Here is a 14,757-nt window from a genome sequence, read left to right as displayed (position 1 = left end):
AAATTGTTATTTGGGGCTCTAGGGTTTTTAATGATAAAATCTTGAGAACTGTTGTAGAGTCAAGGTATAGGCAAGGGGGTATTATCTCCCACTTCTTCAGAACACTTCTTCTTTTAACTGTCATATTTTGGGGTTTATTGTACAGTTTCTTCTTTTGGAAAAAATAAGGGTCTCAGTGGCCTAAGAAAGGAAAGCCACTGTTCTTATGAAAAGATCCCTAGTCAAGGGATCCAATACATGGCGTTACTTTTGCCACTGCCCAATTGTTCTATCTTGGATACTTGGTTGACTGTGCCCAGGGTCTGTCCTTTCTCCTGCATCTATAGAATGAGGGGTTTGAACGCATGATCATCCTTGTCTTCTCCGGCTCTGATTTCTTTATCTTCAGGAGGTCAGCTTACCTGTTACACTGTCAAGAATGGAATTCTAGAACTGGTCTGTCAATGGTTTGACCCAGAAATCTCTCTTTTGAATCTTTTGAACTTCCATCTGCTTTCTCACCTTAGTTCAGTCAGCAAACATTTATTTATTTATGACTGACTCAGTGCCAGGCACCATACCCACCTTCCTTCAAAGCTCATAAGCTGCTAATACTTGCCCTGGTTTAGGAGAGTCTCAAGAGCTCCCCTTAGCTGTGTCTTTTTTTCCCCCCACCATGTTCCTGTCTTCTTTTTCTGCCTCACATGTTTATGCCTCTTTGCAGGACTGAATATGAGGGTTGATAACAGTTTTTGCTCTGTAGAATTGGCAGGGGGGCCAGTGGTCAGTGGGGATCTGGAGGTGTTGCAGCAGGTGTGGTGACTGGGTCATTGTGCCCTGACCAGCCCTCCACAGCCACTGAAGGGGATGGTTACCTGATCAAAGGACTTTTCTGATTTATATCCCTTCTTCTGGCCACTTGCTCTCCCAGGTGGTGACTTTTTGAATCAAGGTCAGAGCTAAGGTTTGGTTGTTTGGTGGCAGTACCTGCATCTATTGTTCTCAGTTTTTAGACAACAGATAGGCTGGGGAGATGCAGATGGACACAGTTTCCCCACAAAGTATAGGAGAGAAGACTGGAGAGTACTAACTGGTATCCCAAAGCTAGTTAGATAGGGGCGACCCTGGAGTGAAGACCTGGAGGGAGAGAGTGTGAAACGTGAGAAGGTTTGGGGAAAGGCATTCCAGGCAGTGGAAGCAGCCTGTGCAAAGGCTCTGAAGTTGACCGCACACAGGGAGTTCTGAAAACACAGGGGGAGTGGCAAGTCTGGGGCCCCGTGTGCAAGGAGATGAGAAGTAGTACATGAGATTGGAGAGGCGGTTGGGGGCCATATTATGTAGACCACAGATTGATAGACCACAGGGTGGATTTTGGATTTCATGTGTAGAGAAATCATGGGAGAATTATGAATAAGGGAGTGATAACTTTCTTGTGTAGAAAATATTCCATAAGGTACGACAGTGGAAATAAGAAGACCTGTTAGAATACTAGTATGTAGTCCAGGGTATGTAGTTAAATTGATCAACATGGAGCCAAAGTTATCTCTTTTGAGGTCTTGGGTCACTGGGTCAAGCCTGGAATATCCTGTCAAAGAGTCAGGGAATGCTGGGGAGCCTGGGAGCGGAGAAAGGGAGATGGCAGATTGTGAGGTGAAGGAGTGGCATGGTCTCTGCAGCCAGGACTAGTTCTGCCTCTTATTAACTGTGTGACTTTGGGAAAATTATTTATTTCTCAGGGACCTCAGTTTATTCATCTGTAAAAGTTGCTTCCTCTTAGAGTTTTTGTAAAGATTTAGTGACTTCAGGTGTAAGATACTTAGAGTAGTGCCTTGCATGGAGTAAGTGTGACTGAACGCTTGCTGTGGCTGCTACTGCTATTGTAAGAGTCTGTGCTAGAACAGCTGTATTTACCAGTGGTGTTCCAAAATCATGGGAGGACCAAATTGCCACTGGCTTTGGTCCTGAGCACACTGTTCAGCTCTGCCTCCTTCTCAAAGGCTGCCCTTACTTAGCCTGCTCTGGGCCCACAGGCTCAGCCCTCACCTCCAATGCAATCCTTCTTGGAGACAGTCTTCCCTGTCCCTGCTTTCTGCCCTCATGTGCCATGCCATCAGCCATCACATTACACCACAGGAACCATGTTGTGCATCTCACACCTCCAGGTGCACCCCACCGATAAGGCTATGCCAGGCCCTGCATTTACCCCATGGTGAAGCTGGGGCTGTCTGGTCTGGGTCTACAATCTCAAGTCTGTCCAGAGCCTCTGCCATCCCATTTTGCTCTCCCCCTGCCAGCTCTGGCACCACTTGCTTCGTTTAATGGAGAATTTGTCAAGTAATGGGAATAATTAGCACAGTGGGGGCCTTACTGTGCCCTGGAAAGAGAACAGAGAGAGCCATCACACAGCCCCAGACATGATTGCTGGGCAGGCTTATTTTCTCTTGTCTGCATCTCTCTCCCCATCTCTTGCATGTGTTTGATTTTTCCTCTTTGTGTAGAGAGAGTTGGCTAGGAGAAAAGACCTGTAAATTGCACTCTTGCTGGGCTGGTGCTGCGAAAGCTGGATAAGATTGTCTTCGTGGACTGGATAATTTCCCTCTCCCCTTGCCTCCTTTGTGGGAGGGGGATCTGCTGAGCAGTTAGTTGGTTTTACCCTCCCTTTCTTTTCCTTGTTTTCTCTCCCCTTAAGCCCTCCCCTCTCCTCTTCTCCCCGTGGTCCCTTCATGTAAAGAACTCACTGACTCTCAATTGAAACCTTTTTAATGGTCCCAAGAGGCGAGGATCTTGAAGGGTGATTATCTTCATTATAAATTATTAACTCTCCCAGCAGCCAGATGGCTTCCCTACCCTGGCTTGGAACTCTGGGCTGGGGTGCCCACTGGCTGGGAGAGGAGGGGATGAGAGAGGGGAAGAAGCTGAATGGGTTCCCGGCTGCACCTGGGTTGCTGGGGAGCTTGTCAGTAGCTTGCAAGGCTGGTTCCTATGGTCTGCAGGGAAGAGTTTGTTTTTGTTGGGTTTTGCCCACTGACAACTCAGGGGTCCCTTGGGGATGGAATGGAGATGGTAGTCAGGGAAGAGACCAATGCTGTGAGAGTTGCTTTTGATATCTGCCTTAAAGGATTGTCATTCGAGGTAAAAAGGCATGATTGTTATCTTATGCTATATAGTCTTTTACTCCCTTGGATGCTCACAACATCCTGGAATTTGTATTCATTGTTCTCCCCAATTTGCAAGAGAAGAATTAAAAATTGGATAGATCATAGAGTTTCCCATAAGGTCACTTGGCTAATAGTTATTGGAAGGGCAGAGCCTGGTTCTGACTCCCACTCCATCCAGTGGTCTATCCCCCACACCGGACTTCTTCTTCTTATGCCCTACTTACCCTTCAAGTTTCCATGTAGGTTCCCCCTCCTCTGAGAAGTCTTCCCTGACCACATAAGGGCAGAGTCGTCTCTTGTTCTTCTGGACTCTATTGCAATCTACACACAGACTTATTTAGTGCTGAACTTACAACTCCAAAGGGTGTCTCCAGTGACGGGCAAGCCCACTTTATCTGGAGGTGGTCTGTGTGCAAGATACAGACATAAATTCTCTCTATAGACCTCCCATTTACTAGACAGATTCTCAGGCCATAGAGAACCTGTGGGATCTCTCTTCTAGACCCTTGAAAAAACTACTCCTGCTACTGCTGAGTTGCCTCCATAAACCTAAACACGCTGGAACCTCCAAAGTTTTCTCATGTAAAGAGACACAGACATGATTCTTAATATTGTCTGTGTAATTGGGATGAAGTTTAAAAGATGTCCATCTAGCCAGCCAACTCTCCCTGAGCAGGCCAAGTGAGACACCAACATCAGCCAGGCTGCTAGGACATCAAGGACAATAGTAACAACAGCAGCAGCAGTGGGGGCTCACATTTATTTGGTGAGCACTGTTTTAAGGGCTTCATCTTGCACAAAGTTCCTTACTGTGGTAACTCAATATTATCTCCAGCTGAGGCAACTGAGGCATAGAGAGAATAAATACCTTGCTCAAGGTCACACAGTTGGCATGTGCTGGGATGGACTTTGAACAGAGGAAGTCTGGCTCCAGAGCCCATGCCTTTAACCTCTACAAAATGGGCACTTATCTTAACAACAGTGTTCTATTTGAACCCTAAAAACTGACCCATACTTGGCAGACTCTGTCTTTCCCCTTTGGTCTACCTCCTTATATTATTTAGGCTCATGTCTTTCTTCTCTACTAGCATGTAAATGCCTTGCAAGGTTTGAGCTATTTCTTTTTAATTTTGTATCTACACCATGAATGCTCCATGGTTTCAAAAAAAAGTGAACAAAAAGAGTTCTTTTCAATTTTCTATCTTCCAGCTTACTTATGTCTCTCTCAAAGAATAAAAATCTAGTGACCAAATTGATAGATTGTCTCCCTTTTCCTATAAGTTATATTTTAATTAATTTAGTCTGAAATTGCATATTCTCTCTCTCTCTCTCTCTCTCTCTGATTCTTCAATAGTTACAAATTTTACCTTCCATTCTTATGGGGTATTTTGGAGACTAAGATGTGTAGCTTTTCATTTATATCCATTGACTTTGGTTTTGTTTGACCTAGGTTGTAGACTAAGCCAACTGTGGCTTGTTTTGTTCCCACAGCATTATCTCACATGCTCACTAACTCTCAGTAGCAGTTCATCTCCAACCATGACCAGTTCCAGCCAAGCTCCATCCTCTTCATTCAAGTTCTTGATGAATATGAGAAATGGGACAGGGCCTGACCTCCTACCAGGAACTGTCTCCTGAAGGGTTCATCACCTTCTTTTTTTAAAAATATATTTTATTAATTTTTTATAGGAAGGAAGGGAGAGGGATAGAGAGCTAGAAACATCGATGAGAGAGAAACATTGATCAGCTGCCTCCTGCACACTCCCTACTGGGTATGTGCCTGCAACCAAGGTACATGCCCTTGACCGGAACCGAACCTGGGACCCCTGAGTCCGCAGGCCGACGCTCTATCCACTGAGCCAAACCGGTTAGGGCTCATCACCTTCTTTGAATGCTGTGTTTAGCCAGTGGCAAGTCTTGGTTCTGTCCCCCTCACATTCCTCATATCATGAGAAACTTTTCCAAAAGATTGCCTGAAGTCCATATGTATCATAACTGCTGTGTGTCTCTACGATGATGGATTACTGTTCTTGATAGAAAGGAATTTAAGTTAGTCTGACATGACTACTTCTTAGTTCTTATGGAAAATGCAATTCTTAAAGAAAGTGTTACAGTTCAAGATTTAAAAATGTCTCTTCTTTCCTCTCCCCATTTCTGGCCTTTTCTCAGAACAACACAAGCTTCAAAAGTCCTTCTCCATTTGCTTATTTGACAGGCTGGAATTAAGGTTCTTAAAGGCTGTCTCCCTTCCTTTTCCTGAAGGGGTAGACACAGTGAACTGAGGATAGGGTAAGACCAATAGTTTGGCAGCTTTCAAGGGAGGAAGAGGAGATAGAAGGAGGGGTGGTCTTCTTAGGCATGAAAAATTTGTGAAAGAAATGGGGTGGGGGGGAGTGGAGTAAACTGGGAAGAGAGGACAGTGAGCTCCTTGTTGCAAAACCTGTGACTGTTTCCTAGGTAGCATATTGGCTTTGACTTGAAGAATAACATACAAATAGAAAAATATATGTATCACAAGTGTGCAGTTCAACCAATGCATCTTCATAAACTGAGCACAGTGTGCAGATCTAGAAACAGAACTACTTTACTCCCTTTGCTTCCTCTTGTCCTTAACTCTCCCAAGGGTAACCAATGTTCTGACATTTAATAGCATAGAACAATTTTGCCCCCTTCTGTACCTTATATAAATGGAACATATACAGTATGTACTCTTGTGTGAAATTCATCCCCAGTCTGGAGATGAAGACCCATCATTCTCAATGCTAGGAAGCATTTTGCATGAACAGACTATAATTTATTTATCCATCCTACTGCAGATAGACACTGGGTTATTTCTAGGATTTGGCTATTATGAATAGCATTGTTATAAACATTCTTGTGCATGTATTTGGTTAGACATATGTAAGCATTTCTGTTGGCATATACCTAGGAAAGGACTTGTGGAGTCAAGGGGTAAAAATATTCAGCTTTAGTAGCTACTGCCATGCATTTTCCCAAAAGTAGTACCTCTATACATTTTAAAATTTAATAAAGCTCAAAACTACCCTATAAGTATTATAATTCCCATGTTTTTGGATGAACAAACAAAGGCCCAGAGAGTTGCCCAAGGCTAAATAGGTGTAAGAATGAATCTGGATTCAAATCCAGCACCACCTGATATCAAAGCTCATGCTTTTCATCACTACTCTGAACTGCTTTTATATCTTGGAGAGAATTCATGCCTTCACTTCCCTCACTGTCTGCAGTAGAACCTTTGCTATAGCATTAACGTAGAGAAGACCGAATGTGTGAGGCTGCCCTATTTGGTGTAGTATCAGGAGAATCATAGTTTAGTTGGTGTAATAAATCTTTGAGGCTGCTATGCAAGAACAACCTTGCCTCCCCCTCCAAAGTACTTAAGGATAGAGCGTGCCCACATCCTATACTTTTGCCCAAAGACACAAACAAGTGGGTATATAGAGCATTGGTGGTGCAGGTGAGACATCTGACATGTGTTTCAGGTTGCAAGAAGTTCTGCTAGGTATGGGTGGTCATATGAGATGAAAGCTTCTGCTGTTGTATCAGTGACAATGTTTTTGAAGGTATAGTATTAGAAGCGTATTAGTCAGGACTCTTGGTCACAACTCAACTCAAACTTACTTAAGCAAAAAAAAAATATAATTTTTGTTCATGTAATGAAAGTCCCAGGATTCATTGGGTTTCAGGCCTGCCTGCATCTAGGTGCTAAAATGTCTCTAGGTCACTAGAATTCTGTCTGTATTTATCTCTTGGCTCTGCTTTCTTCTTTGACTTCATTCTTAGACAAGATCATCCTGAATAATAATAATGGTATCCGCCAGCAACTCTGGACTTCATTCTAATAGTTTGACAACATGGTAAGCAGAGGGGCCTTTCCCCCAATAATTCCAGCAGTAGTCCCAGAGTTAACTCTAATTTGACTCAGTTTGGGTGACAGGCCCATCCCTAACCTAGTCACTACAGCAGCAGATCAGAATGCGCTAATTGGCTAAACTGGGTTGTAGGATCTGGGATTAAGATGAACCCCACCTGAATGACGTGTATTGAGATTTCTGGTGAAAATCATTTTACTTTCAAAGTGAAGTCAAGGGTGTAGTGAAAGGGGGGCAAGTAAAACTAACAAAGAGCCACTATGCAGATTTTCTGGCCCTGGGACACTACTGAAAAGTGCCAGAGGAAAAGCTGGCAAGTCCAATCTGGGTCCTGTGGCATACCAGCAAGGGCTAGGCACGAGGAGAGTGGTCATCTGCCTTCAACATCTATCCTGGTTCTAGGCACATGCCTGACTTTCTCCTGGGTCTGTCTTAGTGGAGCAAAGGAACCGGAGAGAGGGGACCATGCCTTGGTAAATAGCCTATTTGTCAGTCCTGTGAGGGTCGCCCTGCCTCCTAAGCAGCTGGATAGTGAGACATTAGCAAAGATGTTAACCCCACATAAAAAGCATGCCGTTCAATGATTATGTAAATTAGCTGGCAATTAGATAATGTCACTCACTTTTCCTCTCCTGCTAGATTTCCACACAACAGATAACTGCTTTTGAGCTCTGCACCATCTTGGATAGTCCATGAAGGCTCTGGGGCAAATCAGCTATACCCGTGGATACTTGGGCCATCCTATGGCTCAAGAGAGGGTGGTAATTGGCTGACTGGGTGGGGAGGGCTTCTGCCTCCCATTTTTCCTATTTCTTGAGCTTTGGCATAGCCTATTAAAGGGCTAAGGAAGGTCAAAGGAGAAAGGAGCCATTGGCTCGAGGCCTGTGATACTTAATGTAAGGGGATCTTTAGCTTTTGGCCACTTTGGCAATTTCCCAGTGGCCACTGGAATGTTCCCAATCCAAGAAATAAATGGAAGGGCTGGAGGAGAGAATGTGGGCAGCCCCAAGGCTGTGAAGACTGGATAAACCCAATTCTGATGTTACCAGTCTTGAAATCATATTCTTTCCAGCCCCTGTAGGAAAGAAAGCTTGGTTTTCCTCAGTCAGACTTTCTGACCACCCACAATAATGCAGGCAGGGGAATGTTGGTACCTCCAATGCTGGGAGGGAAGGATGGAGAATCAGACGAGAGAGGGTCAGCAGGCAGGACAGGGTGGACACCCCAGAGCAGGCTGGGTAAATTCCCATGATCCTCTGCACAGGGGAGTGTTCCTGGGCAGCTTAGTTTTAATTCTTGGGTTTCCCCAGATCACTAGGCTTGTGCTGCATTGCCCTTTGGGGCCATCTGAGGTTGGTATCCAGAGAAGTGTGGGGGCTCAGGATTGCTGTCATGGAGCAAAAGTCAACTGATCCCCAGGAATTCTCGTCAGCTTTTCTTTTTATGCTTCATTCTTTGTACACATGTTCCCTGAGCTTCTACTTCATGTCCACGTCCCGTGGCAGGCACCATGGTGAAGTAGAGCTGCCTCAGGGAGCTCCCCATCAAGCTTCCAGAGCCTGGGCTCTTCATTGCTGTGCTTCGTGTCTCCAGTCTACATTTGCCCCCCTACTTTTTGATGACCTTGAGGGTGGGAATGGTTTCTTATTCTGCTTTGATATAGCAGAGTCTGGAAGGGACCAGAGCTCTATAAACATACTGAATTGAACAAGTCATTTAATTTATAAACAAATAATGACTCTCAGAGGCCAGGGATGAGTTGATGGTATAGACCAGTCTCAAGAAGTTTCTGGGGACTGTTCATTTAGAGGGTCTCCCATGTCCCTGCTCAAGCATAATACTGGGCCCTCCATCTGAATGTCCTTGCCTCCCCCTAAGGATGCCTGTCAGCCAGTGGACTCCTTGGTCTAAACGAGCAAGGGCGGTGGAACAGCCAGGATGGTGTCACAGTGAAAGCACTTACCAAGATTCTTGGTTTCACACACCATGGGCTCCATGATGTATGACATGATTTTTACATGCTCAGCTCATCAATAACTTCAGGCTTGAGGTACCCCTTGTGAGAGGCATGCATTTTATGATCAAATCTGCCTTGCTTCCCCTGCCTCTAAATCAAATGTATGACTGGGAAGGGGAGGAAGGGGAGCAGCTGTCCTCTGAGCACATTTTCCAAAAGTGGACCCTTTTCAATAATTTTATTTGAGGAAATACATAGATGTGGCAGTTATTGAGCCCAGAAGGAGCCCTCTTTTCAGGACAAGGGTTTCTTCTCTCCCCTAGGATATTGCCTTTTGCCTTGGTTGCCATACCTCCCGTCAATGAGCACATTCTAAGATTGGGCTATGCGTCATCTCCTGGTAGTCACCTCTGGCTTCATGTCTTTCACTCACTCCATTCCAACAGTACCAGCCTCCAACATACCAACCTGTTCTTTTTTTAAGACCTTTGCATGGACTACTACTTTTGGAACCTTCTTCTATGATATTTCACGACTAGTTCCCTCACCTTCTTTCAAGGCTTTCCTTAAATCAAACCTTCCCAAAGGACTCTGATTTGTGGTGTTTGCCTATTTCCATGTGTGAATGCTCCTAGCACAGTTGACTTCATGCTACCAAAGTGACCAGCTCAAAAACTTCTGAAATTTTAACGGTTCGTTCTCACCAGCCTGCATAAGTGGCACTCCATATCACTGTGTCCATGTTCAAGTTAAGCATCTGTTGCACCATTGGAGGTGCCCATTCCACACTTGGGAACACAATGTGTGGACACAGAACAAATGTTTTTCTTAATGGGTTCAGTCAGCCTCTTGTTGATTGGGTTTGTTTGTTCAGTGGAAATAAGTATGTGTTCCTGGTTAAAGAACAGCATTTTCCTCTTCATAGTGGGGTAATGACTAGCTTTGCTAATGTGGTCATCATTAAAATAGTGAACAGTAGTGGTCTGACAGAGACCATGGTGCATTATCAAATATGTCAATTAAACAGTAACTTGCACAGCTCTTGGAAATTACACTCATTGCTCTCATGTTAACAGAGGCATCTCCACTCAGCTAGATCAGCCAGAGTCTGCCTTCAGGAACTAGATCACCTTCTTGACTGGATGCTGGTGCATTTCCAACCAGTATATAATATACATGACATGCTCTAGGTCTGTAACATTCCTTAACTATTCATTTGTTGTCCATTCTGCAGTTTTCATAATTTAAAAAAAATATTTGTGTTTTAATATACTGTTCTCACTTCACAGACATATGCACTCATACATACATCATACATCAATGGCTGCTCTTCTCATCCCTTCCTATCTGGACATAAGAAAGGAAGGAATCTAGTGTTCATTGAGCATCTATTATGTAATATAGCCTCAAGCTAGGATCTTCCCATATATAATCTCATTTAATCTCTCTCCATCCTGGTAAAGAGGTTATTATTTTTTTCTACTTTGCAGATGAGGAAATAGAAGCTCAAATAGGTTAAGAAATGTGCTTAAAGTCCTACATACAAGAACTAGTATTCAAACTTGACCCTAAAGTACATATTTTGACCTTTCCCCCTACCATTTAGTAAGAGACAAGGATTCTTTTGCTTATTATTCACCTTCTAATGTATTTTCGCTGATTTTTATAAATATTTCTATCAAAAATTAAAGGTGGGAATCTGTCTTAGGCCGCCTACACTCAAACATTATCAAATTGGAAAAGGAAAATCTAAAAAAACAAACCCTCTGTCATTTTCATGTTAAAATTACATGTGTGTATTTGAATGTATACAACGTTAACACTTATCTTAAAAATAAACTTTGGCTGTGTGATCCTGTGATATGAATATTGTACAAATGTGCTGATATGGCTTTGGGGGTTTTATGCTATTTTTGCATGTGGAAAAACTGAGTGCATTATTAGGAGCTGAGCTGAGGGTCCTACAAAGGCTTTGGAAGAACCCTGGTCCTCCGTCATGTTTGAAGCACCAAGCACTGTGGGAATTACTAGAATAACCTGGCTTACAATCCAACAATATTTGTGAACTGGGATGCAATATTTTCCCCACACATGCCCTAATCTTCCTCTCCTTCTCTCCTTTATCCCCCACTCCCTTCTTCCTGCAGGAGTCCTGGGAAGCAGGTTATGGGCAGGACTGCCTCTGGCCCACACCATGAAGCCTGAGTCTGTACCCGCTCTGCTGAGGGCCGGGCTCTGTGTGAGTACTCAGCTTCCGGCTGCCCCTTTCCCCACAGCCTCCTGCTGCTAGGAGGAAGTTCTTCAGGACTAGTCCTTGGCCTGTTTCTACCTGTCACCTGGCTCACCTTACCGCCCACTCCTCCTCCATCACGGGCACCCCGGACTCCAGCCCTCTCCCTGGCCTCTCTGGCTGGAGCATTTGGGGGTCCACTGGGAGGAGTGAATTGCTGAAGTCTCTCACCCACCACTTACCTTCTCCTCCTTGAATCAAGGCCTCCGGATCCACATGGATAGCTGAGATCTTTTCTTGGAGAAAGACACTTTGCTCTCACTCCAGGCCCTCAGTGCCCCCACCTGACTTTCCTCCTCTTCCGCTGCCCTTTTTCCTCCGCTCTTTTGTGAATTTCTTGCTCCTGTGCCCATTCCACTTTTCTTCTTCCTCACCCTCTCAATATTTGTGTGATTCTTCATCTTGTGTGCTCTCTGTCCCCCAACCCATCTCTTCTCTTTCTCTCCCTTCTCTGCAAAGGGGATCATCCCCTGAGGGCTGTGCCCTGCCTGTCTGCTCCTCTGAGCTCTGTCTAGTCCCTGCAGCCACGATGAGTTTCACCACGCACTCCGTGTTCTTTATCCTGAAGGCCAGTGTCTTGCTGGGGTCCCTTCTGGGGCTCTGCCTGGGCCTAGAATTCATGGGCCTACCCAACCAGTGGGCCCGCTACCTCCGCTGGGATGCCAGCACGCGCAGCGACCTTAGCTTCCAGTTCAAGACCAATGTCTCCACGGGGCTGCTCCTCTACCTAGACGATGGCGGTGTCTGCGACTTCCTCTGTCTCTCGCTGGTGGATGGCCGCGTGCAGCTCCGCCTCAGCATGGACTGCACTGAGACTGCTGTGCTGTCTGACAAGCAGGTGAACGACAGCAGCTGGCACTTCCTCATGGTGAGCCGTGATCGCCTGAACACGCTGCTGGTGCTGGATGGCGAGGGCCGGTCTGGGGAGCTGCAGCCTCAGAGGCCTTACATGGAGGTGGTCAGTGACTTGTTCCTGGGCGGAGTCCCCGCAGACATACGACCTTCTGCCCTGACCCTGGAGGGAGTACAGGCCATGCCCGGCTTCAAGGGATTAATCCTGGATCTCAAGTACGGCAACTCCGAGCCTCGGCTTCTGGGGAGCCAGGGTGTCCAGTTGGATGCCGAGGGACCCTGCGGCGACCGTCCCTGTGAAAACGGTGGGATCTGCTTTCTCCTGGATGGCCACCCCACCTGTGACTGTTCTACCACTGGCTATGGTGGCAAGCTCTGCTCCGAAGGTAAGGCCCTCTTCCTTATTCCTATTCAGTGGGTTGGGTGAAGGCCAAGAGCCCTGGTACAAACCAGCCATACCATTGAAGTGCATCTTTAGCTACACGTTAGATAATCCGGTCCTTTCCCCAAGGAGTTGGTGAAAATCCTTTGCTTGCTCTCAATGGAAAATCCATCAGCTATCAGCAGAAAGAGAATCCTAGCTACTCAGTCATGAGCTTCTTACTCAATATTTGGCTGTACTCAAAGGGCTGGATGAAGTGACTGCAGAATCTGTGCCCAGCTCAGCTCCTTCCATCCAAGCACAGCTTACTTAGCAGGATCAACACAGGGCAAGAAATCAGATAGAAAATTGGCAAAGTGGTTATCTCTGTCCCTCCTAATCCCTTGAGAATTGGACCCTGGGGATGGATGGGAAACTCCCTATTACTTCCTTCATATAATCCCCAGCATAAGGAATGCCTGTGCAAAGAAGAACTAGGGTAGATGGAATGCATGTCATGCTCCACTGTAAACCCAGTCCTTCAACCATACCCCTCCTCCCACAATATTCTGGGAGGCATCTAGAGGAGGATGAGGCATCTGGGGATGGGCTGTCTTGCCTCCTCATTCTAGCACTAGGATTTTTTATATGAAGTTATTCTTTCCTGTCCTCTCCTCTCCATGTGTGAGAATGGTACAGGAAGGCACAGAAAATGACAGGACCCTTGTCCAGCCAAGCCTCTGAGGGAGCTGGCAAAACTCAGCATAGCCATGGAGAACATCCCAAGTTCAATTACAACTTCCCAGGGAGAGGGAGGAAGGGACTCATGTCCAAGGCTGCCCTCAACTTATTCACCAAATTTTGATTATTTGGGATTAGATCTGAGAATTGGCCCAGGCTTTACTTAAAATCCAGATTCCTGGACTCACTAAAGGCCTAGATTTCAATAGGAAGGACCACTGAAATGACCAAGTGTGTGAGAACTGGCCATATGGGGGTGTGTTTGGTGAGGTTGGGATGAGGAAGAGGCAAGGAAGTTACATTTCCTCTCATCCTTTTGGAGTTAAACCCTAGATTCTTCTGGAGATGTTTGTGTAGTCATCTCATGCTGTTCTCTTCATGAAGGTGGTGGGATGGTATAGGCAGGGCATAATAGAGATTCTCAACTTTGGTTGCATATTAGGATCACCTGGAGGAGTTTAAAAGCTCATAGCACGGACAATTTATTCAGAAGTTTATGGAGTGTGGGATCCAAACATCTGTATATTTTTGAGGCTCCCTGGTGATTCTATTGTGCAGAACCAGCAGGTTGAGTGAGGTTAGGTCAGTGGGGCCAGGTAAGTGTCTTAGCACTGACTCCCAAGATCTCTTTGAGGTGAGGCCCCACTACCTTGAGATTTGTAATGAGAAATGGTGCTGCAGGTGTTTCTCAAACTTTCTTAGGAAGAGCTGAACCCCAAAAGCAGGTTGTAGTTGATAAGAACTTTAGTTACTAGGAGCTATTTAAACAATGTTTACAATCAAAGCTAAATTTATTTCACAGGTGATACGTGCTAGAGACTAGGACCCTTTCAGGTTCTTGTTGGATGCCTCTGTGTAGGTCATGTATGGGCTGTCACAGGAGTGTCTCTGGGTCTCTGCTGCTTCTTTTTTCTACTGGGTTGGGCATTGTATTTCCCTTCCTTTGGATAGGCTACAGGCGAAGCAGATGCTAGATGCGTCTGTTCCCCCCACCCTCACCCCACAATGAACCTATTGGAAAAAGGGATGGGGAAGAGGGGCCAAGCCAACCCCAACCCACAAAGCCATGTCAGGAATATGGTTACTGAAGCATTTCTCGCAAGCAGGTGCCTTCTGGAGCTGACTGCTGTTCCAAAGCGCCTTGACTTTGGAGAAAGTCCTGTCTGAAGATGCTGACATGATCACTTGCTTTTCATTCACCCAAAGGATCTGTTCAGTTCTCAGAACTTGTACTGAAAGCTGGCATTCTTCCTTTCTAGGGACCAGGGTGTTTGCAAGTGTGTTGCTAACTTGCTGATTATACTTGATTGCATTTTTTTGTGTGTTTAAAAAGAACTCATTTCCTCTGGGCAGGTCTGGATCAGCACTTTTCCGCAGGAAGAATCTCTATACTGTATATGTACACAATCAGTCTTCTCTCTTTTTGTTTTGGTGTGTGTGTGTGTGTGTGTGTGTGTGTGTGTGTGTGTGAGACCTATAGCAGAATTTCTTTGAAGCAGATTGAAGATCAATTTTTAATAGCTAAATTC

At 45.4% G+C, this 14,757-nt stretch overlaps 1 protein-coding gene across 16 annotated transcripts in view; it reads left to right on the top strand.

Moving 5' to 3' along the window:
* The window catches only part of NRXN3 (neurexin 3), a 1,534,305-nt gene that overhangs the window by 53,227 nt on the left and 1,466,321 nt on the right, over positions 1 to 14,757 (top strand). For all 16 annotated transcript variants that reach the window (XR_013959175.1, XR_013959176.1, XM_080644122.1 and 13 more), the window contains exon 2: positions 11,132 to 12,512. Coding sequence is in view for 14 of the 16 variants with exons in the window: in XM_080644122.1 (XP_080500248.1) it covers positions 11,804 to 12,512 (709 nt within the window). In the remaining 2 variants the exon portion in view is untranslated. The remainder of the gene's footprint in view (positions 1 to 11,131; positions 12,513 to 14,757) is intronic.

The sequence above is a fragment of the Plecotus auritus genome, assembly GCF_963455305.1.
Source record: "Plecotus auritus genome assembly, chromosome: 1".
In the NCBI taxonomy this organism is placed as follows: domain Eukaryota; kingdom Metazoa; phylum Chordata; class Mammalia; order Chiroptera; family Vespertilionidae; genus Plecotus; species Plecotus auritus.
The sequence above is the reverse complement of the archived record's forward strand: the minus strand, read 5'-3'. Positions and strand labels throughout refer to the sequence as shown.